The 26,055-nt window shown below is 45.2% G+C and overlaps 1 protein-coding gene across 5 annotated transcripts in view; it reads left to right on the top strand.

Annotated features, from left to right (window-relative positions):
- The window catches only part of rabgap1l (RAB GTPase activating protein 1-like), a 396,343-nt gene that overhangs the window by 272,349 nt on the left and 97,939 nt on the right, over window positions 1–26,055 (top strand). The window contains exon 1 of one of the 5 annotated variants that reach the window (XM_052010820.1): window positions 14,516–15,006. The exons of the other annotated variants lie outside the window; for them this stretch is intronic. Within the exon in view, the coding sequence (XP_051866780.1) occupies window positions 14,929–15,006 (78 nt within the window). The 5' untranslated portion in view covers window positions 14,516–14,928. Of the gene's footprint in view, window positions 1–14,515; window positions 15,007–26,055 lie in introns of those variants that run through there. 5 annotated transcript variants of the gene reach the window in all.

The following is a 26,055-nucleotide window of genomic DNA, read 5'->3' as shown; positions in this document are numbered from 1 at the left end:
GAGACTGACCCTTCATTCTAGAACAACCCCATCCTCACTGCAACTAGTCTGATTACCCCTGTCTAACTTTTGTATTTGTTAATAGCATCCCCTCTCAATCTTCTAAACTCTAAGATAAGATGTCTTTATTAGTCACAGTACATCGAAACACACAGTGAAATGCATCTTTTGCGTAGAGTGTTCTGGGAGCAGCCCACAAGTGTTGCCACGCTTCCAGCGCCAACATGGCATGCCGACAACTTCCTAACCTGTACGTCTTTGGAATGTAGGAGGAAGCAGGAGCACCCGGAGGAAACCCACGCAGACACGGGGAGAGCATACAAACTCCTTACAGACAGCGGCAGGAATTGAACCCGGATCGCTGGTGCTGTAATAGTGTTACACTAACTGCTACACTACTGTGCCTGCCCTCTAGTGAACATATGGCATTCTAGGCATCAAAACTTTGCAACACTCCCTTCATAAGTACATCCTTTCTCAGGCAATGGGATCAAAACTGCAAAAAAAAACTCCAGGTGAGGCCTCACCAAGGCACTGTATAATTGTAGTTAACCCATCCTTGCTCCTGTACTTGAACCCTCTTGCAATGACAGGCAACATACCATATTTGCTTTCAGTGACTGATGTCCTTTGTACATCACGTATCCAGTCTGTCACCTTTTAAATAATACTGACTTTGTTTTTCCTACTAAAGTCGATAACTTCACATTTATCCATATTTATACTGTATCTAAGATGTATTTGCCTGCTCATTCAACTAGTCTAAAGCTCCTTGCAGCCTCCTTGCATCCTGCTCACAATTTCACTGAGTTTCTTATCACCTACAAATTTGAAAATATTATATTCAGTTCTTTCATCTAAATCATTGGCATACATTGTCTCACCAGTTGCCATCTACCATCCCAAGAAAGTTCCATTTATTCCCACTCCCTGTCCTGTAGTGCTCCAAATGTGGTCTAAGCAAGGTTTGATTTAGGATTAGCAAAACCACACTACTTTTCAACTCTCTCCCTCTGGAAACAAATCCTGGTGCTAAGTTTGCTTTTGTTTAGGTCCCTGCCAACCTTTAGTGATTGGTATAGTTGTACTCCAAAATCCTTTTGTTCTGCCACCTCACCTTCCAGTAATTTGACCTCCCTACCTGTTCACCCAAAATGTCGTACCCTACATTTACCTGAGTTAAGTTTAATTTGCCGGTCATTTGCTCAATCTGTGAGTTTAACGTTGTGCTCCTGTAACTTGTTACAATCCCCCTCAATGTTGTCTTCAAATGTGATTTTGATTCATGAACATGGTGCCAGCACTGATCCTTGTGGAACCACCACCCACCCTACCATCCACCTCCCTCTGACAGCAGCAACCCTTTACTCCCGCTCTCTGTGCTGAAGCCTGCTTGCTATTCATTCTGCTCCTTGTGACCTGATTCTACTTTCTCTGACCTCATTCATCAGTCTGTGGTATGGGGTACCTGTTGCTTGTCCAGAAAGGCAGTAGGGGATGAGCAATAGGTGCTGGCCTTGCCAGTAATGCCCACGTTTCATAATGGAATGAAAAAAATTGATTAGAAACATAATCAAAGTGGCTATATAAACACTGTGGTTGCACGAGCAGGCTAGAGGATGAGTGTTCTGCAGTGAGTGACCCTCTCCCTGGTATTTGGTTTATTATTGCCACATATACTGAGATACAGTGAAAGGCTTTTGTTTCCATGCCATCCAGACAGATCATGCCATATATAAGTACATCGAGGTTGTACAAAAGGGAGAAAAAAACACAATGCAGAATATGGTGTTACAGAGAAAGTGCCTGGTTGAATATAGTTCCAATCACATGCAAGTTCAGCACCTTCATGTTCACAGGAATTCACATGAAAACCACCTGTCTTGCACCTTCCCTTCATTACTGTACCATGCCTTCAGTGTGTTCCATGTACTGAACGCTTTGCAGTGACTCAATAAAATTTCAACATTTCCTTACGACATAGGAGACATTTGACCCTTCATCCATGCTGGCTCTCAGAGCAATCCCATTCTCCCTCTAATTTTCCTGGAACCAATCTCCCCAGATTCCCATCAATTCTACGGCCCACTTGCACTAGGACAATTTTACATTTGCCAATTAACCTACTAACCTGCTCGTCTTTGGGTTGTGGGAGGAAACTGGAGCACCCAGGAGAAGCGCACATGGTCACAGGGAGAATGTGCAAAACTCCACACAGACAGTACCAAAGATCAGGATCAATCCTGGGTCTCTGGCTCAGTGGCTCTAATAGCTGCACCAATGTGCCTTCCCATTTCATCAATAGCACCTCTCAAAGCCAGGGGAGCAAAAGTTTGAGAATTATATTATTTGTGACTTACCTTCCAAGTTACATACTATAATGACTTGGAAATACATCACTGTTCTTTCAATTTTGGTGAGTCAAAAATGTTGCAGGTGACTACTCAACAACACTCTAGGAGTTTAGCAGTTCTCAGCACAACCTCTTCTCCAAGGAAATTAGGGGCAGGCATTAAATAGTGACCTTGCCAGTGATGTCCATCCTCTATCAGTGAATAGATAGAACGTTGGCTTGCTGAAGTGCAGAATGCAGTTACAAAATTTGTGAATGAAACAAAGTGTGGAATTGTAATAAACAGTGAAGTAGACAATAAGGAGTCTCAAGGATACAGGCAAATTGGTTGTATGGGTGAATGCTTGACAAATGAAATTTAGTGCAGTCAAAATAATGCACATTTGAGGAATAAGTATACAATTTTAATGAGGGTGCAAGAACAGAGAGACGTTGGGGTATTTTATACAAATCTTGGAATCTTGGGACAGGTTAACAAAGCAATTGATAAAGAGTTTCATAAGTAGAGGTAGAAAATACAAAAACGAGGACTAAAGCTTAAAGCATTGGTTTTGTAAACAGGTTTATTATAAATTGGAGCAGGAGTAGATTGTTCAGTCTCTCAAGCTTGCTCTACCCTTCAATAAGGTCACAGCCAATCAGGTGTTGATCTCAGCTCCACCTTCCAGCCGATTTGCCACAAGTCAGCTGATTGTTGACTTCAGGAAGGGGAAGGAGGGCGAACATGTCCAGTCTACATTGGGGGGATCGGCGGTGGAGAGTGTCAGCAGCTTTAAATTCCTGGGTGTTAACATATCGGATGACCTGTCCTCGGCCCAGCACATAGATGCAATCACGAGGAAGGCACGCCAGCATCTATACTTTCTTACTGGTTGCATGATGGTCTGGTACAGCAATTCAAAAGTGCAGGAACGTAAGACGCTGCAGAGAGTAGTGGACTCTGCCCAATACATCACAGGCACATCCCTCCCCACCATCGGTATTCTCTACAGGAGGTGCTGCCTCAAGAAGGCAACATCCATCATCAAAGATCCCCACCGTTCAGGCCATGCCATCCTCTCGCAGCTACCATCGAGCAGGAGGTACAAAAGCCTGAAGTCCCACACCACCAGGTTCAAGATAGCTACTTCCCTTCAACTATCCAGTTCTTGGACCAACCAGCACAACCCTAATCACTACAATTTAGCAACACTATGACCACTTCGATCACTTTTCACTAAAATGTACTTTCATTCTTTCTTGTAAAAATTGTGTATACTTTATGCTTAATTTATGTTTTTCTTGTGAATGCTGCTTATAGGATGCTATGTGCCTGTGATACTGCTGCAAGTAAGATTTTCATTGCACCTCTGCATATGCGTACTTGTGCATATGACAATAAATTCGACTGACATTTTACCATAATCTTCAGTTCCCTGCGTTTATCTGTCTCATCCTTCTATGTACTTGATGGCCAAGCATCCACTGGAGTTGAGGATACAAAAGATTCGCATCTCTCTGAGAGAAGAGATTCCTTCTCTTCAGTGGATGACACCTTATTTTGAGAGTCTACCTCAAGTTCCAGATTCCCCCCATGAGGGGAAACATCCTCCCAGAATCTACCCTGTCAGGCCCTTCATAATATGTTTCAATAAGGTCACTTCTAAACTCCAGGTTAGAGTAGAGGCTTATTCCGCTCAATCTTTCCCCATGCAACTCCTCCATCACGGGAATCAGTACATTGCCTCCAGTCCAACTCTATCCTTCCTTAACTTCGGTAACCAAAACTGCATGTGGTACTTCAGGTGTAGCTAGACCACCTTACTCTTAGACTCCATTCCGCTTGTACTAAATACCTGATTCCACTTGCCTCCTTAACTATTTGCTGTAACTGCATGCTAACTTTGTTTCTTGTAAGATGACACCCAGATCTCTGAACACCAGCATCAACAGTCTCACACTTTGTAAGTCACACTCTTCTATTCTTCCTATTAAAGTGCATAACTTCACATTTTCCTTCATTAGATGCTCCATCTGCCTCCTTGATGCCCACTCAGTTTCTGCAAGGGAACGTAGACAGATTGTGTTGTCCTCGCAATTCACTTTCCCATCTGCGCTGTACTGTCAGGAAACTTAATTGTTCTCAGTCCCTTCATATTCATCATGAATGTTGAGTGTTAAGTAGCTGAGGCTGTGGCATAGATTCACTGGGTGCAGCTTGCATCTTAAAAATTACACATTTATCCCCACCCATTGCTTTCTGTAATACTTCGCTCTCAACCCCATGAGCCCTTATCTTGTGCAGTAACTGCATCAGATGACTGAACGACCCTATGCCCTTTGGCTCCCCCTCACCTGCTACATAATTCCTGAAGAACTCCAATAAAGTCTGCACATCCTCTCTGTGATACTGTGGGTTCCTTTGGGTGCTTCAGTTTCCTCCCACGTCCCAAAGACGTGGGTTGTTTGGCTACTGTAAACTGACCCTGTTATGTAGGTGATTGATAGAATCCAGGGAGATGGTGAGAATATGAGGGGAATAAAATATGGGATTAATGTAGGACTAGCATTAGGATTAGGATTATCATAAATGGGTGGTTGATGGTCAGTATGGACTCAGTGGCTGAAGGGCCTGTTTCCATACTGTATCCCTATATAACCCTCTATGAGCTAAACATGATCTCCCCTTTGTAAAACTGTGCTAACTCCCCATTTTCCCAGTTCTCTACCATTGTTTTATTTGCATATTCCAGCATTTTCCCAACACCTGATATTAGGCTAACCAGACAGTCATTCCCAACTTTCCCTCTCCTTCCTTGAGTAGTGGTATCAAAGCTATATTTTCCAATCCTCACTGTCCTCTATTTTCCAGTGACAGAACAAACGCAGGCAAATAGGACTAGCTCAGGTAGGCACCTTGGTCAGCATGGACGAATTGGGCTGAAGGGCCTGTTTCTGTTCTGTATGACTTCAAGGGAGACATTTGGCCCATAGACTCCATACTATATCTCAGAGCAATTCCATTTCCCTACTTACTTTTCTCACCTGTGACCATTGACGACCCCTGATCATGTTACAGCAGCCAATTACAGCAACCAATCTACCCAACAGCCAGGACTTCTGTGGGATGTAGGTGGAAACTGGAGCACATGGGGGAAACCCAGGCAGTCATTGGGAGAATGTGCAAGCTCCACACAGACACCACCGGAGGTCAGGATCGAAACCAGATTACTGGAGCTTTGAGACACCTGCACTACCCTCGGTGCCAGTGTGTCACTCAATTCAGGAGAAACTTACCAGAACCTAGAGAATCCTGGACAGTTTTAATCTTCGGCCCACCATGTCCATGCCCATCTACACTAGTCCCATTTGCCAGCACTTGGTCTGTAGGCTTGGTGATTCAAGTGCTGGCCTAGATATACTGTAACTTAAATATTGTGGGAGTATCTGTCTCCACCACCCACACAAGCAGATTGCAACCATCCTCAGGGCCCCTCTTAACCTCTCATCCCTCACCCTAAAACCATGCAGTCTAGTTTTGGACAGCTCTGCTATGGAGAAAAGGTTCTGACTATCTATGCTCCTCATAATTTTCTATTCCTCTATCAGTTACCCTCTCAGCCTTTTCCACTCCAAAGAAAGTAAACTCACCCTATCCACTCATACGTGAAACACTCCATCCCCATGCAACATACTTGTGAATCTCCTCTGCGTCCTTTCTAGTGCAATCACTTCCATCCTATACTGTGATAACTTGAACTGCAGATAATATTCCAGCTGAGACCTGCCAAAGTTTTATAAGGTTGTGTCATAACCTTCCTATTCTTATATTCTCTGCCCTGACTAGTGAAGGTAAGTATCCCATGTGCTTTATTCACCTCATTTTCTACCTTTGCTGCCATCTTCAGGGATCCTTGAGCTTCTGCAGTGTCGTCCCCCTTTCCTCAATACACACTAGGGCCTGAGCATTCATTTTGTATGTCCTGGCCTTATTGGTCTTCCCAGAGTATATCACCTCGCATTTATCAGGCTTAAATTGTATCTGCCATTGTTCTGTCCAACTGATCAATGTTACCCTCTAGCCTCTGACTGTCCCTCTCACTCTCAGTAACACCACAGAATTTCATTTCTTCTGCACTCTTACTAATCATACCTTTTGCATTCATAGCCAGATCGTTAATATAAAAACAAACATTAAGTGTCCCAGCTCCATGTACTGTGGTACACTACTGGTCACAGGCTAACAATCATTAAACAACCCTCCACAATATCCTGCCTCTTAATGGTTTTCTTCTTTTTTTCTTTCCTGTATTCTTCTCACACACCTTACTTTGTTCCCATCAATAATATAACTTTATTATCTACTTTGCTTTGGAACCCATTGCCTCCAACCTTTTGGACCAGTTTTGCACATGGTTGGACACCTTACTGAAATTCATGTAGACTTCTTCAACTACACTGCCTTCATCAATACATTTCATTACCTCGTTAGGAAATTCAATCAACTTGGTCAGACAGAATCTTCGACCTACAAAGCCATCAGATCCAGAGATCTGTTGGCTCTTTGCCCCATTAGTTTGACTCCAACAGGAATATTATGGACAATTCTGCACACCATGCAGAGTCAATGGATGGAAAGGTCTGTTTCCGTGAATAAGAGTCCAATTTTATCAGTCTTGGAATAAGTACAGGAATTGGCTTCTTGGGTAGACTAAGGAAAGTGGGATGTTCTTGTTAGAGAAGGTTAGATAAGATCATGAAAGGTTTGAATAGAGTACATGAAGAAACCGTTTCCAGCAGCTGGTGAGTTGATAAATGTGGCAAAATCACATGTTGCTGGCAAATGAATCAGAGGTAATATATGGGTGAATATTAATTATAATGACACAAGAAGGTTATTTGGCCCATTAGGTCTATGCTAGCTCTCAGGGAGCAATCTCATCAGTCCTATTTCCCTTCTCCTTATTTCCCAGTCCAACTGCAACATTCTGTCTCACACATGTCCATCCACTCTCCTTTGATTTATTTTGTCCTTCACCTACATTGAGAGGTAATTTGCAGTAGTCAGTTAACCTGCCAGCATACCTTTGGAAGAAACCAGAGCACCCGGGGAAACCACACACAGTGACAGAGAGAACATGCAAACTCCACCCAGACAGTACCAGAGGTCAGGATCAAACCCAGGTCTCTGGAGCTGAGAGGCAGCAGTTCTAACTGCTGCATTACTGCGAGTGGATAGGATTTGGAGCAGACCTGCTGATAAAGTGGTGGATGGAGATTCAGTTGGAGCCCTCATAAGCAGCTTGAATAAATACTTGATGGAGAAAATATTGCCAGGGTTTGGGGAAAGGGCAGTGGGATTGAAATTAACTGGATCTTCTAAAGAGCAGGCATTCACTACATGGACTGGATGGCTTCTTCACAGCACTCGAGAATCCTATTTCTCTATTCATGCAGATGGGATTAAACTGTATGAGATGCTACACAGTAAAATGGGCATAAAGGAGAATGGAAATGGACCACAATTGAATTATTCAAAAGCATGGGAAAAGATCAGGATTCGCAATAGTCTATGTGGAATATTAAGGAGTACAGGGAACAAGTGGGAAAGTGGGATTAATATGGGGGTATTACAGCTTGCAGGAGAGTAAAATCAATCTCGATTGGTTACTAAAGACTTTAAGGGGTGGGTAGGTAAGTGGCATTGGTGAGGTGGGATTTTAACATTTATTGGGATTGAGCAAGAGAGTGATATTTTAATCGACACTGGGAGTGAACCAGAGAGCAAGATTATACTCTGTTGGATATTAAAACGTCTCAGGAATGAGCAAACAAACATTTTAGGTGACATGTGATGTCCAAGAGTGTAGAGAGTGAAAAAGTGAAGTTGGACCAAATGGATTGTTGGAGAATGAAAGAGTCTCCATGCTCCAACACGGAATGTATCTTTTGAAGGCGAGAGAAGTGAGGAGGGTTATTAAAGGGTATTCGGAGAGAGCAGGAAAATGGAACTAGATACAGGTATTATTGAGTGCAGACAAAGAGTAGGAGAGTATGGTTAGTCCAGGTGGAATACTGTGGATAGTGGTGTGAGTTATTAAACAGAATGAGGCACAAGTAGGAAGATGTCATTATGAAGACTGAGGTATTAAAAGGTGATTTAAGGAGATGGATTAAACCATGTGGCACAGTAAAAATTGCAGATTAAGCATAAAAATGGGATCTTAAGGAGTGATCTTCTGTTGTGGTTAGCTTAGCTTTAACTTTTGGAATCTTTGGAAGATTTTAATCCCAAAGTGGCAACCTAGAAAAGTCAATTAGAGAAGTCAGTCATACAGCACGAAAAAAGGTCCTTCAGCCCAACCAAGATGCCCATTTAAAGCTGGTCTCATTGCCAGTGTTTGGCCCATATCCCTATAAAACTTTCTAATCTATGAACCTGTCCAAATGTCTTTTTATAAGTTGTTATTGTACCTGCTTCAACACTTCTTCTGGCAGCTTGTTCCATATAAACACCACCCTCTGCGTGAAGAAGTTGCCCCTCAGGTCCCTTTTAAATCTTTCCCCTCTCACTGTAAAACTATGCCCTCTAGTTTTTGATTCCTTTTCCCTGGGAAATAGATAGTGTGCATTCACCCTATTTATTCCCCTCATGATTTTATACTCCTCAATAATGTAACCCTTTATTCTCATACACTCTAAGGAATAAGTCCTAGTCTGCCCAACCTCTTCCTATAACTCAGGCCCTCAAGTCCTGGCAACATTCTCATAAATCTTCTCTGCATTCTTTTCAGTTTAATGATGTCTTTACTGTAACAGGGTAACCAAAACTGAACACAATACTCCAGGTGTGGCCTCACCAATGTCTTGTACAACTGCAACATAACTTCCCAACTCAATGCCCTGATTGAAGGCTAACATGCCAAATGATTTCTTCACCACCCTATCTTTGACACCACTTTCAGGGAACCATGTACTTGAACTCCCAGGTCCTTCTTTTCTACGACACTTCCCAGGGCCCTGCCGTTCACTGTGAAAGTCCTCCCCTGGTTTGACTTCCTAAAATGCAACACCTCACACTTATCTGGATTCAACACCATTTGCCATTCCTCAGCCCACTTACCTAGGTAATCAAGATCCCCTTATAATCTTTGATAACCTTCACTATCTATGATACCACCTGTTTTAGTGTTATCTGCAAACTTACCACCCATGCCTTGTACACTCTCATCCAAATCATTTATATAAATGACGAACAACAATGGGCCCAGCACTGATCCCTCTGGCACACCACTATTCACAGGCCTCTTCTGGAAAATCAACCTTCTACCATCATCCTCTGCTTGCTACCATCAAGCCAATTATGTATCCAATTAGCTAGCTCACCCTGGATCCCATGCGTTCTAACCTTCCAGAGTAGCCAACCATGCAAAACCTTATCAGGGGTGTTGCTGAAGTCTATATAGACTACGTCAACCCTTGATTTTCCAAATGTGTGTACATCTTATCCCTCAGAATGCCCTCCAATAACTTAGCACTTAGCTACGACAGAGGATAGGCTCACTGGTCTATAGTTCCCAGGTTTTTCTTTGCAGCCCTTCTTAAAGGCAGTCATTAGCCATCCTCCAGTCTCCTGGTACTTCATCCATCACTAATGATGATGCGTATATCTCAGCCAGGGCTCCTTCTAGCTTTCCACAGTGTTCTTGGATATACCTGATCAGGCCCTGGACATTTATCTACCTTCATATGTTCTAAGATGTCCAGCATCTCCTCTGCCATAATGTGGACCAACCTCAAGACATCCCCATTAACCTACCCAAGTTCCCTGGTCTTCATGTCTTTCTCCATGGTAAGAATGGAGGAGAAATATTCATTGAGGCTCTCGCCCGTCTCCTGCGTCTCTACATATAGATGTCCACTTTGATCTTTGAGGGGCCCTATTCTCTCCCTAGTTATTCTTTTCCCCCTGAATATACAATCCCTTTGGATTCTTCTTAATCTTCTCTGCCAAAGCTATCTCATGCGCCCTTTTTGCCCTCCTAATTTCCTTACTAAGTACACTCCTGCATCCCCTATACTTCTCCAGGGATTCACTTGATCCCAGCTGCCTGTACCTGACCCTTGCCTCCTTTTTCCTGACTAGAGCCTCAATATCTCTTGTCATCCAGGATTCCCTAGTCCTGCCAGTCTTGTCCTTCACTCTAACAGGAATATGCAGACCTTGAACTCCATCTCACTTTTAGAGCCTCCCATTTGCCGGAGGTCCCTTTGCCTGCAAACAACCTACTCAATCAACTTTTGCAAGTTCCTATCCAAAATTCACCTTGCCCCAATTTAGAACTTGAACCTGTGGACCTGTCGTGTCCTCTTCCATAACTATTTTAAAACTAATAGAACTATGGCTACTGGTCCCACAGTGCTCCTCAGTCATTTGCCTGGCCCTATTTCCCAAGAGTAAATCAAACTTTGCCCTCTCCCTAATAGGGCCCTCTATATATTGCCTGAGGAAACTTTCCTGAGCACACTTAACAAATTCCACTCTATCTAAGCCTTTGCACTATGGCACTCCCAGTCTATAATAGGAAAGTTAAAATCCCCTACTCTGACAACCCTATCATTGTTGCAACTCTCTGCAATCTCCCTACATATTTATTCCTTCAATTTCCGTTGACTATTTGGGGGCCTATAGTACAGTCCCAACAGAATGATCACCCTCTTCTTATATATTAATAAGCTTAGTAGTTCCAATGGTGACAAAGCGACCTCCTCCTTGTATCCCTTCAATGATCTGGTATCTGTACAGTACATTCTGGACTCTCTCCTTGCATCAAGAATGGATGTATTGATATATTTCTTTGGAATACAGTGCAACAGCATATCTATGATCATGCAACCAAATGACAGCAAGGCTGGTCAATGGAGTACCATACTGCATGATGCCACTAAATGTTTAGGGTAGGACTCTATCCTTAAAAAAATTCCTTGTATATCATCACTTCTGGTTCCACACCAAAAATATGGGCTATCCCACAACAAGAGATGAGGCAGAATCATCTCCTTTGTAGTACTATAATGTTTCTTGACCAGGTGGACACTTCAGGTCTATTTGGCGACTCCAAGTGCAGACTGGGCGACCGTTTGGCAAAGCAGCTCTGCTTGGTCCTCAATGGACATCCTGAGTTCCCAGTTCAAACCATTTAAATTTCCCTTCCCATTCCCACACTGACCTGTCCATCCTTGGCCTTCTCTACTGCCAGGATGAAGCCCAATGCAAACTGGAGGAACAACACTTTATATTCCGTCTGGGTAGTCTACAACTCAATGGCATGAATGTTGAGTTTTCCAATTTCAGGTAACCCCTTTCTCCCACCCCCCTCTCCTTCTGATCCTCTTCCAGTCTTCCCATTTTTGTCTCCTTTTCCACACACCCCCCCAGCCCTCCTTCACCCATCTTCGTCACCTTACCCCTCCTGGTTCCATCCACCCACTTCACACACCTCCTCTCCCCACTACTCTCCCTCTTCCCTCCCCATTTAGTTCCACCTGCCCTTCACCTCTCCCCCAGTGGTTCCCGTTCTCACCTCCTTTACTTATCAGTATCCAGCACTGGCGGCCCTTTGTGTTGCTGCTTATCTCCCTCCAGCCGCTGTCTCCACCTTCACCCTCCCCTCCCCCCACCTTGCTCCATCTGTTGTTTTTCCTCTCTCTCTGTCTGCCTCCATCCATCATTCACCTGCCACTGTCTCCCAACTCCACCCCCACTCCCCTCCCCGACCTGGCACCACCTGCCTTGTTATCTTACACCCCTCCTCAGTCTGCCAATCACCTAGGAATTCTTTCTCACCACTCTCCTTCTCCTCTTTATCCTGGCCGTCTCGCCTCTCCACTCTCCATCCTGATGCAGGGTTTCAGCCTGAAATATCGACAATTTCTCCCCCCCCCCCCCCCCCCCCAAGATGCTGCTTGATCCGTTGAGTTGTTCCAGCAGATTGTTTGTTACTTCAGATTGCAACATCTGTTGTGCCTCTTCAGATTTATTTACCTACCTTGTTCATATACTTTTTGTCTAACTACTGTGGTACCAAGCAAGGAACAAGTTTTGTGAGTAGACAGCTGTTCTACTACTCCAGGCCTTCATGGCCTGTTAGAAAAGTAGGCTGGGATGGTTAACCTTTCCTGTGCTAGCAAGCAGTATTTTCTCAGAATGGCCACTTTATGTTGCACTAGAAACACTCGGCTCCAGACCTCATTGCAGCTTGGTCCAAATGAGCTGAATTCCAGAGGTGAGGTAAGAGTGATTGCCCTTGATATTAAGGCAGTATTTGACCGGGTGTGGCACCAATGGTTGGAGGCATACCATGCACAAGAAAGATGTTTGATTGTCAGGTCAATGATCTCAGCTCCAGGATACCTCTGCAGCAGCTCCTCAGGGCGATGTCCTTGGCTCAACCACCTTCAGCTGCTTCATCAATGACTTTCCTTCATAAGGTCACAAAGGGGAAGTTTGCTGATAATTACACAATGTTCAATTCCATTTGAAACTCCTCAGCCAATGAAGTAACCCATGCCTGCACTCAGCAAGGCCCAGACTGCATTTAAGAATGTACTGATGAATAGCAAGTAGCATCCACACCACGTAAATACCAGGCAATAATCGTCTCCACTGACTGCCTGTTCTTAATGCTGAATCACATTACCATCGCTCCCCTTCCAATGACCAGAAACTCACCTGGAGCAGCCACATAAAATACCATGGCCACTAGAGTAGGTCAGAGGCTGGGTATCCTGTAGTGAGTGACCCATCTCCTGACATTCCAAGGTTTTTCAGCATCTCCAAGGCACAAGTCAGGAGTGTGATAGAATACTCTGCACTTGTCTGGATGAGTGCAGTTCCAGAACACTCAAGAGATTGACACCATCTCAGACAAAGCTTGACTGGCATCCCATTACCCACCTTAAACATTCATTCCCACCACCACTGCCACATGGTGGCTGCAGTGAGCACCACCTACAAAATGACAACAGTTACTTGTCCAGGCTACTCCGACAGCACATCTCTAACTCATCAGGTTTCTACCCCTATCGGTCTTTCATCACTACTGGGTCTAAGTCCTGGAATTCCACCCCCACCCCAAGCCCCCAGCATTGCCATGAGAGCACCTTCCCCAGAAGGACTGTTGCAGTTCGAGAAGAAAACCCAAGCCACACCCCCCCCCCCCCCAAGGGCAATTAGGGATTGGCAATAAATCCTGGCCATGTTAGTGATGCAACATCCAGGAAAATGGGCAAAGTGTTAACAGAGTTCACAAAGAGACATGGTATAGACACGGTAGGTTACATTTAACTTGCTGACCCCAGTGTCATCAGTGGCAATGTAATAGGTCGATAGGGATGAAGTGAAGAGTAAATCTGCAGTGTGAGTGAAAGCAAAGGAATGTAGAGTAATGTAGTTAGAGTCATAGAGTAATTTGGCACAGAAACAGGCCTTTCAGCCCAACTCATCCATGCCAACCACAGTGCCCACCAAACTAGTCCCATTTGCCTGCATTTGGCCCATATTCCCCTAAGCCCCTCCTATCCATGCACTTATCCAATTGCCTTTTGAATGTTGTTATTGCACCTGCCTCAACCAGTTCATCTGGCAGCTCATTCCATATACTGACCACCCTCTGTGCGAAGAAGTTGCTCCTTAAGTCCCTTTTAAATCTTTCTCCTCTCACCTTAAACCTATGCCCTCTAGTTTTTGGTTTCCCCTACCCTGGGAAAAAGACTGTGTGCATTCACTTTATCTATGCCCCTCATGATTTTATACCCTGCTGGGGACACATACCCGATCCTGGATGTTGGGAGGTGACTATGCTCACAGAGGGGACTGCCATTTTAAAAAACACATGTCATCGTTACAAATAAACTTTAAACAACAGCCACCACGCAAGTCGTTAGGGCTGAGTCTGAATCAATATGTCACATTTGCAGAGAGAACAAAGATTAAGGAGAGCACACAGCATAAGGGAGGCTGGACCACTGAACAATGTGTGTCCTGCTGCCTGCTAAGGCTGTGCATCGCAGCCAGCTGTCTGCATGGGAGGGGAGGGGCTGGGGGCAGCATGTCAAAGGACTGAGCCAGCTGGTAGCTGAGGTGTCTCACACAGCTCCCCCCCTCCTCCCACCCCCATTGGCAGGCAGCTCCCATGAGATGTGGGCTTGCAGGCTGGCTCCCTCATTACACATTCACATCAGTGCTGAGAACAGCAGCCGTCACGTTTCCAGCCAGGGGCGATGAGCTCACCGACTACATTAGCAGGAGCAACTCTGCTTGGGCTCCTCGGCGCGGACTGCAGGCAGTCACAAACGTGCTGTCGCCTTTCCATGGACCACACAATGCCAACAAGCCTGTGCTCGGCAACGACCCGGTCCTAAGAACGAGGTGAACCACCCTGCTTTCTCCTGCACACTCCGACTCCCGAGCCAGCAAGCTGGATCCGTCCTGCTTCCTCCTGACAGAAGAGGGGCTTCCCTGTTCCGCCCCTTCCATCTCGGCCGTGCAGAACCCCCGCTCCAAAGCCCAGGAAGCACAGGACGATGGCCACAAGATGGTGAATGAGTATGCCTGCCGGCTGCTGGAGTTGCTGGGGATGGGCCATCGGCTGTTTGTGCCTCGGCTGCTGCCGGTGAGCATCTTTTCTCTGAGAGATTGAGGCTGAGGGCTGGGGGAGGGGGAGCCAGCAGGTGTATAGGCCTGGAGCATGTAATTAATGACGTTTGCCGGGAATCAGTGAGCTGTTGATGGCTCTGTGTGTGTGTGTGTGTGTGTGTGTGTGTGTGTGTGTGTGTGTGTGTGTGTGTGTGTGTGTGTGTGTGTGTGTGTGTGTGTGGCCCTTGAATCATTAGAAGCAAGGCTGGCTGTTCAGGCTGCAGCCCATGACAGAACGGTTGCAGCTCCCCTGCTGCCCCTGCTGGGCTGCCTTAAATACAGGTAGCTGTGTCAAAATTGCCCCCACTTGTTTGATGGTACGTCTGCCCATGTAGAGGGAGCTGGTGATATCTTTGGTTTTCCCAAAATACTGCACCTGAGTGTTCCTTCAACCGATTCCCCAACCATGGAAGTTTTTTGTCTATGGGAATGTGCTGGGGCATGCGATGGTTCACACGCAGGAAATTAACCCCCTGTGGCGATGGAGAGCCAGGACACTTGAAGCTTCCATCCACTGGTATTAATCACTGTCTCTCAGAGACCCGTAGGAAGAGAATTCTCCTGTTTGTTGACAGGGTGTGGTACTGTCACTGATAGGGTGTGGGTCTGTCACTGACAGGGTGTGGCACTGTCACTGACAGGTTGTGGGTCCGTCACTGACGGTGTGGTACTGTCACTGACAGGGTGTGGGTCCCTCACTGACAGGGCGTGGGTCCCTCACTGACAGGGCGTGGGTCCCTCACTGACAGGGCGTGGGTCCCTCACTGACAGGGCGTGGGTCCGTCAATGACAGGGCGTGGGTCCGTCAATGACAGGGCGTGGGTCCATCAATGACAGGCTGTGGGTCCGTCACTGACAAGGCGTGGGTCCCTCACTGACAGGGCGTGGGTCCCTCACTGACAGGGCGTGGGTCCCTCACTGACAGGGCGTGGTACTGTCACTGACAGGGTGTGGGTCCATCAATGACAGGGTGTGGGTCCGTCACTGACAGGGTGTGGCACTGTCACTGACAGGGTGTGGGTCCCTCACTGACAGGGTGTGGTACTGTCATGAGTGCGGCGCTGTCTCTGGTAGGGTTGTGATCCAGTCTGTCCTTTAGTGTTGGGGTGGTAACCTCAGAGTGTGTGGGACGCTAACCTTCGAGAATGTTGGGGTGGTAGGCTCTGAGTGTTTCATAAGACCATAAGATATAGGAGTAGAACTAGGTCATTTGGCCCATCATGGCTTTTTTTTCCCCTTTCCTCTACCCCATTCTCCTGCCTTCTCCCCATTACCCTTAACCCCCTTACCAATCAAGAATCTGTCAATCTCTGGCTTAAATTTACCCAATGACTTCGCCTCCACAGCCCTCTGTGGCAGCGAATTCCACAGATTCACTGCCCTGTGGCTGAAGAAATTCCTCTTCAGTGTCATATGGTAGCATGGGGTGGTAGCCTCTGGCGGCCATGCAGGGAAGGTTGGCACTCTCTGCCTCTTGCCTCAGCCTGCTCCAAATTCTCCTGATGGCTGCCTTTGTGTGAGTATAGCTGTGTGTAAACCCTGGTGTCTAAAAGGACAGGTCTGGTCAGGGTGCCGTGGGACATTCCCTTCGACCAGTCTGCACCACCTGTCTCTAGAGGAGAGGTTTGTATAGAAATGCCGCCTTGACCAAAGTCAGTGGTCTGCACAGAATGTCCGTGAGTGGCTGTGGGGGAAGGAGTTGGTGGAACCCATTCCCCAAGCAGATGGTCAGTCACGTGGCAGAACATGTCATCATTAGGACCTCTGCTGGGCTGGAAGTGGGAAGGTCCAACAGGTCCTCCATGTACAGCTGGAGCCTAAGTCCAACCACAGAGTGCTCCAGAGGATAAGGACATTTCTTCGAGTATTGGTATTGCTTTATTATTGTCACATGTATCGTGATACAGTGAAAAACTTTTGTTTGCGTGCCATCCAGGCAGATCATGCCACACATCAGTACATTGAGATAGTAAAAAGAAAACAGAATGCAGAAGATAGTGTAGTGGGGTGTGTGTTTGCTAAGGAGAGGGATGTAGTGGTCCTTATCGAGGTTTGCCCCGAGAGCAGCGTTACACAGGACTCAGAGCTCTACGCCCATTCCCAAGGACTAACTGCCACTGGAAAGTTATCAACTCAGTGAAGGGAACTGTGTGGTCAACCCAAAACTCTCTGGTCTTCCAGTGCAAGGAGCTGCTCATGACTACAGTGCAGACTGGCAAATTCCAGGGTCCTGGACCAGGTGCTGAGGGATGCACTAAAGCCACAGGCAGCCACCATAGACACTTCAGGGCCCTGTTACCATTACACCCCAAGGGCTGGACCCATACCAAAAGAACCCCTCCGACTGGTTGATCATGGAATATGTGTAAAGGAGCCATTGACGTCACCTTGTAGTGTGAATGACGACCTGTGTGTGTGTGTGTGTGTGTGTGTGTGTGTTTATTTATTTTTATATATATATATATGTGTATGTGTATATATATATATATATATATATATATATATATATATATACACATACACACATACACACACACACACACACACACACACATATATATATATATTCACAAATTTTATGAATCAAGCTTATTCTGGGGGAAATAATTGATTTATCTCTAAAGAGATAAAACCACATCAAAGCAACCAGTGGGTACTCTGCTCTCCTGGAACTACAAGTTCCTTCTGTCAGTGCCACAGGCACGGCTTGTTCTGAAGCAGAGCCGGGGCACAGAACACACCAGCACTGAGCCAACTGACGCACAGCAAGATGTCAGCTGGATATAGTCTAATCCTGATTTTCTAGATTTCGAGTGCTTCAGTAATAACAGTGCGGCAAGTGATGTAAATGAGGATTACTGGGCCAATTGCAAAATATTTTTGGGTCAGGGTTGATTGTATCATACTGTCGGTCTGGGAATAATTGAGTAGCACTCTTGCCTCAAGTCAAAAGGCCATGAGTTGGACCCCCACTGAGCACACACACTCTCAGCTGACATTCCAGTTCTGTGCTGAATGAGTGTTGCAGTGTTGGAGGTGCTAACTTTCAGATGGGACATGAAATTGAGAGCTCATTCGCCCATCAGCTATAAGATCCAATGGTACTGTTTTGAGGAGTTCCAATTGCTAGGTTATGATTTATCCCTCAACTTTCATCATTGTTCTGGGATCTTGCTCTACGCAAATTGGCTCACACACAAATCAGCTGCCAAGATTTTGGAGCATGCAAAGTTTGTGAAAAATGCCCATAGGGAATCAATTTCTCAAATTTCCACAAACATGACAAATCAGGGGTAAATTGTGGGAGCTTGGCAGTTCAGGGGTTAATTGTTGAACTATAACTGACGCTATTAAATCAAAGCAGTTAGTGAGAATTCTGATGTGACACCACGTTAAGAATTTACATTTGATCAGAGCTGGGAATGTGGGATGTGTCTGTCTACACCTTTGAGCTCATCTGGGATGCAACCAATTTAGACATTATGTGTTGGATCAATCATGCACTTCCAAAGCTGTTTATAACTCCAGGATACAAGGAAAATCCTCACTTTTCACTGCATTTCCAAACTTCTCCATCTGCCCCTCCCACCCTCACCTCCAATGAGTACTAAGAGCTTGTGGACATTTGCCATCTGCTCAGCTGCATCCATTGTACCTCCCCCTTCCCCTTGTTCTGGTCCTTCACTGAAACCCTTGCTTCTCTGAGTTTATCTTGTCCATGAGATCCAATTCCTATTCTCTCAGCCCCACTCTGCCAATGAACCTGAACACCCCACAACCTTTCCTAGCCCCTGTCTCATTGACACTTTCCCCTCTTCCCTTTATCTTTCATGTCATAGCTCTGGTTCTCAGAAGTACTCACCAGTCGTTTGTAAGATTATCATCCCATTTCCAAACTCCCTTTTCTCTCCAGAATCCTTGAATGTGTTTACCGAATCCATGCCCATCTTTCCTGGAGTGCTCTGCCTTCTATTTCCTTGACCTCATTGTAAGTTTTGATTATGGTCAAACACACCAAACTCCACTAATGCCACTCCCTCTGTTGAACTGCTCTTACTTGGTTTCCATTTTACAATCCAATGGTAGCCAAAGCTGCTGGTGAAGCCTTCATCCATGACGTTATGGTTTTTAGACTGGAGTTCCTCTCCTAGCCAATCTCTCACACTCTGCCATCATAAACCAGTTAATCTGAAGCTACCTCTATCTTGTACTAGGTCCTGCTTGTCCATCACTCCTGTACTTTCCCTTGGTCAAGTTAAATTGCAATGACTGCTTCCAATTTAACATAATCCAATTTAGTTTATGGATTAAATGGTTTTGTGGCTAACTTTGCAGATGACACCAGGAGCAGGAAGTGTTGAAGAAACAGAAAGGTTGCAGGGAGACTTGGACAGTTTTGGAGAGTGGGCAAAGAAATGGCAGATGAGATATAATGTTGAGAAATGTGCAGTTGTACATTTTGGAAGAAGAAATAAATGGGCAGATTATATCTAGATGGGGAGAAAATTCAAAATTCGGAAGTGCAAAGGGACTTGGGGGTCCTCGTGCAGGATACCCTAAAGGTTAACCACCAGGTTGGATCAGCAGTAAAGAAAGCAAATGCTATGTTAGCATTCATTTCAAGAGGAATAGCATATAAAAGTAAGGAGGTGTTGATGAGGCTCTATGGGACACTGGTGAGACCTCATTTCAAATACTGTGTGCAGTTTTGGGCCCCTTATCTTAGAAAGGATGTACTGATGTTGGAGAAGGCTCAGGGAAGATTTACGAGGATGATTCCCAGAATGCAAGGGCTTACATACAAGGAGCGTTTGTCGGCTCTTGGACTGTATTCATTGGAGTATAGTAGAATGAGACGGGACCTCATGGAAACATTTCGAATGTTGAAAGGATTGGACAGAGTAGATGTGGCTAGGTTCTTTCCCTTGGTGGGTGAGTCCAGGACAAGAGGGCACAGTTTTAGAATTAGAGGGTACCCATTTAAAACAGAGATGAGGAGAAATTTCTTTAGCCAGAGGGTTGTGGATTTATGGAATTCTTTGCCACATACTGCTGTGGAGGCCCGATCATTGGGGGTGTTTAAGGAAGAGATTGATAGTTATCTAATTAGTCAGGGTATCAAGGGACATGGGGAAAAGGCCGGGAATTGGGGCTAGATGGGAGAACAGTTTAGCTCATGGTGAAGTGGCAGAGCAGACTCAATGGGTCAAATGGCCTACTTCTGCTCCTTTGTCTTGTGATCTTGTGTGATTTCCACTCGTCTATTTAAGTTTGTTAATGCACCTATGCTGCCAGTGCCACCCTCTACCAGCAAAAGTCCTCATCTCACGAGTTGATTTAGACCTTGTCTACATTGCCCTCTCATCTCTGGCCATCTCTTCAGCTACCTTTTTCCATGTCTTCGCCTGCTTCATGAACCACCTCTTCAATGAAGCTTTTTCTCATCTTTCAAATTCAAGTTTGTTGTCATGGACGTATATACCCAGGGGATAAATGCCATGAAAATTAGCTTTTTGCAGCAGCAGCACAGCACATTACAAACATGACAAACATAAATCACATAAGCTTAAATTAACATAGATTATACATAACTTACACAACAAAATAAATGTAACGACATTAGTGCAAGTTGAGGGCAATATAGTCTGAGGCAGTGTTAGGGTTTTTCAGGTCAGTTCAGGAACCTGGTAGCAGTGCAGAAGAAGATGTTGCTGAATCCTGAAGTGTGGGTCTTCAGGCTCCTGTACCTCCTGCCTGATGGCAGCATCGAGAAGAGGGGATGGCCCAGATGGTGGGGTTCCTTAATGATGGATGTCACCTTCCTGAGACATTGCCTCTTGTAGATGACCTCAATGGTGGGGAGAGCTGTACCCATGATGGAACTGGCTGAGTCCATCGGGCTCTGTAGCCTCTTGCATTCCTGTGCATTGGAGTTTCCATACCAGGCTGTGATGCAACTAGTCAGAATGCTTTCCACTGTAGAATCTGTAAAGTTTATCTTCAATGACATGCCAAATCTCTTTAAACTTCTAAGGAAGTAGAGACGCTGGCTTGTCTTCTTCATGTTTGCAACTATGTGCTGGGCCCAGGATGGATCCTCCAAGCTGTTGACACCCAGTAACTTGAAGCCGCTCACCCTTTCCACTGCTGACCCTTCAATGAGGACTGGCGCTAGTTCGCCTGACCTCCCCTTCCTGAAGTCCACAATCAGTTCCTTGGTTTTGCTGATGTTGACCACAAGGTTGTTGTTGTGACACCACTCAACCAGTTGACCTATCTCACTCCTGTATGCCTCCTCATCACCATTCATGATTCTACCAACAACAGTGGTGTCATTGGTGAATTTCTGGATGACGTTGGAGCTGTGCTTAGCCACGCAGTCGGAGGTATAGAGAGAGTAGAGCAGGGGGCTAAGCATGCAGCCCTGAGGTGCACCTGCATTGATGGTCAGTGAGGAGGAGATGAGGTTTCCAATCCATACTGATTGTGGTCTCCCAGTGATGAAGTCGAGGATCCAATTGCAGAGGGAGGTACAGAGGCCCAGGTCTGGAGCTTGACAATAGTTTTGAAGGGATGAAATCTTTTCATTCTCATTTACAACTGTGTACTGGGTAAATGGGCCACAGCCTCTTGGTATATGCTGGTATTAGCCCCTTATGTTAGTTCCCTCCTACCTCTCAATTTCAGCCATTCTGATCCTGTTATAGCTATCTTGCTCCACCTTTAATTCTGTGCTCTAGGTGTCTTGGGGTCTCTCATAGCAATAAGGTCCCCACTCTCACTGTTCTGAATGAAGAATTCCATTTTGGATTGGAAATAATTGTCTCATGTTTATAACTCCTGGTTTTATTCAAGCAAGTGGAAGCATCTTCCCTACCTTTATCCGATCAAAGCCTGTCATAAATTTAAAGACCTTTATCAGGACAGCCCTTGTTCTTCCCTATTGAAGGGAAAAGAAGCTCAGCCTGGTGATTGTGACCCTGTCAGTGCTGGTTTAATCCCTGTATTATCTGTACTTTTTCCCAGTGACTGTGTTTTTGTAAACTTCCTATGTTAATGGGAGGTCTCAAACAAGGTATCGTAACTGCAAAATATGGGGTCTGTCATTTAAAACAGAGATGTGGAGAAACTTCTCTCAGGGTAAAGTGAATCTCTGGAATTCTCTGCCCCCGAGGGTGATAGAGGTCAGATCAGGAGATATATTTAAGGTGGAGATAGATAAATATTTGAAAGATTGAGGAATTGAGAGTTATGGAGAACTAGCACAGAAGAGGAGTTGAGGCCAACATGGATCAGCCGGGATCACATTGAATAGTGGGGCAGACTTGAGGAGATGAGTGGCCTATTCCTGCTCCTATTTTCTAGTATTCTTGTGTAAAGGTGCAGTGGAATGATTTTTTTAAAGCTGTGCCAAGATCATGCACTAATTCAGATATGTATTGCAATTATGACGGATTCCATGTGCATTTGCCAGAAAAAAGATTGTGAATTGTACATGTCTGAGTGACAAGTGTGTAATCAAGTCTGAAAGTGATGGAGGCTGTGCTGTATTACTACTGGTCGATACTGTTCAAGGTTTGGAACTCATTCAGGGCAAGGTCTAAGATCAGTGCTTTGTAACTTGGCTCACTCGGTCTTTAGAAATGAATGAGAGATCATTGACCCAATTTTTGCTTACCTAACCAAAAGAACAACATGGTGGGAGGAAAGAGCATTAAGAGGAGGAACTAATTGATTTTCAAGGCGGAGAGTATTAGGAAGCAGCAATCACAGCATTCATAAGATTCAGTGACAGAGGAAAACAAAGGAACGAGAGAAAGAGGGATGTTCAGTGAGATGGAGGGCAGGTCATTGGCTCAGCACATAGTGTTGCTGCCTCACGGCTCCATTGACCAGGGTTCGATTCTGATCTCCAGTGCCATCTATGTGGGCTTGCACATATTCCCAATGATCACATAGGTTTCCTCTGGGTGCTCTGATCTCTTCCCACATTTCAAAGATGTGTGTGTTAGTAAGTTAATTGTCTCCACTGATTAACCCTGGTGTCTAGGTGAGTGGTAGAATCTGAGGGGAATTGATGGGATTAAAGTGGGATCACTGTAGGATTAGTGTAACTGCTGTATGATGCTACGATTCTGGAGTCTGTGACTCCAAATGAGGACTTGGCAGATCTTTACAGAAGTAGTTACTGTGGTAATGCTGAAACTGTACGTGGTTTTGGTTAGATCAACTGGAGCTGCAGCTTCTGTTCTGGTTGCCACGTACAATGGTGAGATTCATGTGTTGGCAATGCCGCTGAGATAAAGAACTGATTGTAGGCATATTATATATGTGTGAGCTTACCGTGTATGTGACTGTTGTGTCAGACTGCTGTTGAGAGTTACAGTCTTCAATAAAGAAGGTTCTATTGATAGTTCTACCTTTGCAAGCACCAACAATAAAGAGCCAACATTGCGCAGACATTGGTGCTCTGCTGTTCTATGTTATGTGTTCTTCAATGCCTTCAAGTTTGTGGTGTTGTTGCTTGAGAGAGCAGGGTGGTAATTTACTATAAAGAAAATAAATAGAGCAGTGAAGACAGCAGGTGGGGACCATAGCAGATGTTGGCAAACCAGAGAGAAAAAAAATGAGGAAATTGACTATTTGTCCAGTATATGGGAAGTGTCCTAGCAGAGATTATGGAGAAACACGGCCTTTTGTTAGAAGAGAAAGGTAGTGTTGTTGCTGGTGGTAGGGCAGGCACATACAAGACCTAGGTGAGTCTGCAGATAAGGTCTAATATTAAGGCATGTTGGAAAGAGAGTCATACTGCATGGAAACAGGCCCTTCGGCCCAACTGGTCCATGCCAACCAAGATTCCCATCTAAGCTAGTCCCATTTGCCCATGTCTGGCCCATATCCCTCTAAATCTTTCCTATCCATGTACCTGTCCAAGTACCTTTTAAATGTTGTTATTGTATCTGCCTTCCTCTGGCAGTTCATTCCATATGCTGACCACTCTTTGGGTGAAAAAGTTGCCCCTCAGGTTCCTGCCAAATCTCTCCACTTGCGCCTTAAATCTATGTCCTCTAGTTCTTGTTTCCCCACCCCTGGGAAAAAGACTGTGTACTTTGACCCTATCTATGCCCCTCATAATTTTATACACCCCTATAACATCACCCCTTGTTCACCTACGCTCCAATGAAAACAGTCCCAACCTGCTCAACCTCTTTCCATAACTCAGTCCCTCAAGTCCCAGCAATATCTTCATAAATCTCCTCTGCACTCCTTCCAGCTTAATGGCATCTTTCCTACCGCAGGGTGACTAAAACTGAACACAATATTCCAAATGTGGCCTCACCAACGTCTTGTACAACTGCAACATCCCAACTTCTATACTCAGTGCCCTGACTGATGAAGGCCAGTGTGCCAAAAGCCTTCTTCACCACCCTGTCTACCCGTGATGCCACTTTCAGGGAACCATGTACTTGCACTCCCAGGTCCTTCTGTTCTACAACACTCCCCAGGGCCCCACCATTCACTGTGAAAGTCCTACCCTCATTTGTCTTCCCAAAATGTAACCCCTCGCACTTATCGAAATTAAACTCCATTTGTGATTCCTCGGCCCACTTACCCAGCTGTTCAAGATCACTCTGTAAATCCTGATAACCATCTTCACTGTCAACGACACCACCTATTTTAGTATCATCTGCAAACTTACTAACCATGCCTTGTACATTCTCATCCAAATCATTGATATAGATGACAAATAATAATAATGGGCCTAGCACCAAGCCCTGGGGAACACCACTAGTCCTGGGCCTCCAGTCCCAGAAACAACCTTCCACCATCACCCTCTGCTTCCTACCATCAAGCCAACTTTGTATCCAATTAGCCAGCTCTCCCTGGATCCCTAGCGATCTAACTTTCCATGGCAGCTTACTATGTGGAACCTTATCAAAGGCCTTACTGAAGTCCATATAGACCACATCTAACACTCTGCCCTCATCAGCCTTCTTGGTTACTTCTTCAAAAAAACTCAATTTCGTGAGACATGATCTCCCACGCTGACTATCCCTAATCAAACCATCTTATCCCTCAGAATCCCCTCTAGTAATTTACCTACCACAGCTTACTGGTCTATAGTTCCCAGGCTTTTCCTTGCAGCCTTTCTTAAGTAAAGGCACAACATTAGCCACCCTCCAGTCTTCTGGCACTTCATCTGTCGCTAACGATGATGCATATACCTCAACCAAGGCTCCTGCAATTTCTTCTCTAGCTTCCCACAGTGTTTTTGGAGACATCTAGTGCTGTCAGATTTTCAAGACGATAAGTTTGGCACATGCATCCAGAGACCAATGGAACTGGTTGGCAAACATGTGGTCAGCTGGAGGTACCAGCAAAACACTGCAACTTCCAGATTTTTTACACCAGGCATTGCAGGATTGTTCAGGGCGTGGACTGGTGGATGGGAGGATTCAGGCAAAACTACTTGAGACACTGGACTTAACGTTCAAGAGGATATCTAGAATATACCTGCCAGCATAGAAACAGGTGAGGAAGTTTTGCTCAGGGCACGATTCTGAGGTTCAAGAAAAGAATGAGCCCACAGAGATGGTAATTGTGCTGCGATCTCTGATGGGGCTGAACCTCATGAACTCTACATAGGTTTGGAAGGAAACTGGTAGGTCACACAGCTGCAAAAGGTGGGTGTCTTGCCAGGGATACAACTGGAACACCCGGCCTCAAGATTTCCATTCAGGTTTCCTTGGAGTTATTATTGCCACAAAGTAGGAATATTGTAGGGGGGATACAACTCACTGAAAAAAGAAATTGCTAATAAGATGGTGGTATCTTCTTGTCTTGGACGCAAGGGGACTGATATAGACCACAGTACAAAATTAGATAATGCAGAGATGGAAGTGGAAATGTATCTATTGCATTCTCAAAGAGCATAATAAAGGCAATAAATTTAAGGCCAGCTTATTGATTAAAGAATTAACTTTATATATGCTCGTTGATACATCAGCAAGTAAGTCTGCTATTT

The sequence above is a fragment of the Pristis pectinata genome, chromosome 3, assembly GCF_009764475.1.
Source record: "Pristis pectinata isolate sPriPec2 chromosome 3, sPriPec2.1.pri, whole genome shotgun sequence".
NCBI lineage: Eukaryota > Metazoa > Chordata > Chondrichthyes > Rhinopristiformes > Pristidae > Pristis > Pristis pectinata.
The sequence above is the reverse complement of the archived record's forward strand: the minus strand, read 5'-3'. Positions and strand labels throughout refer to the sequence as shown.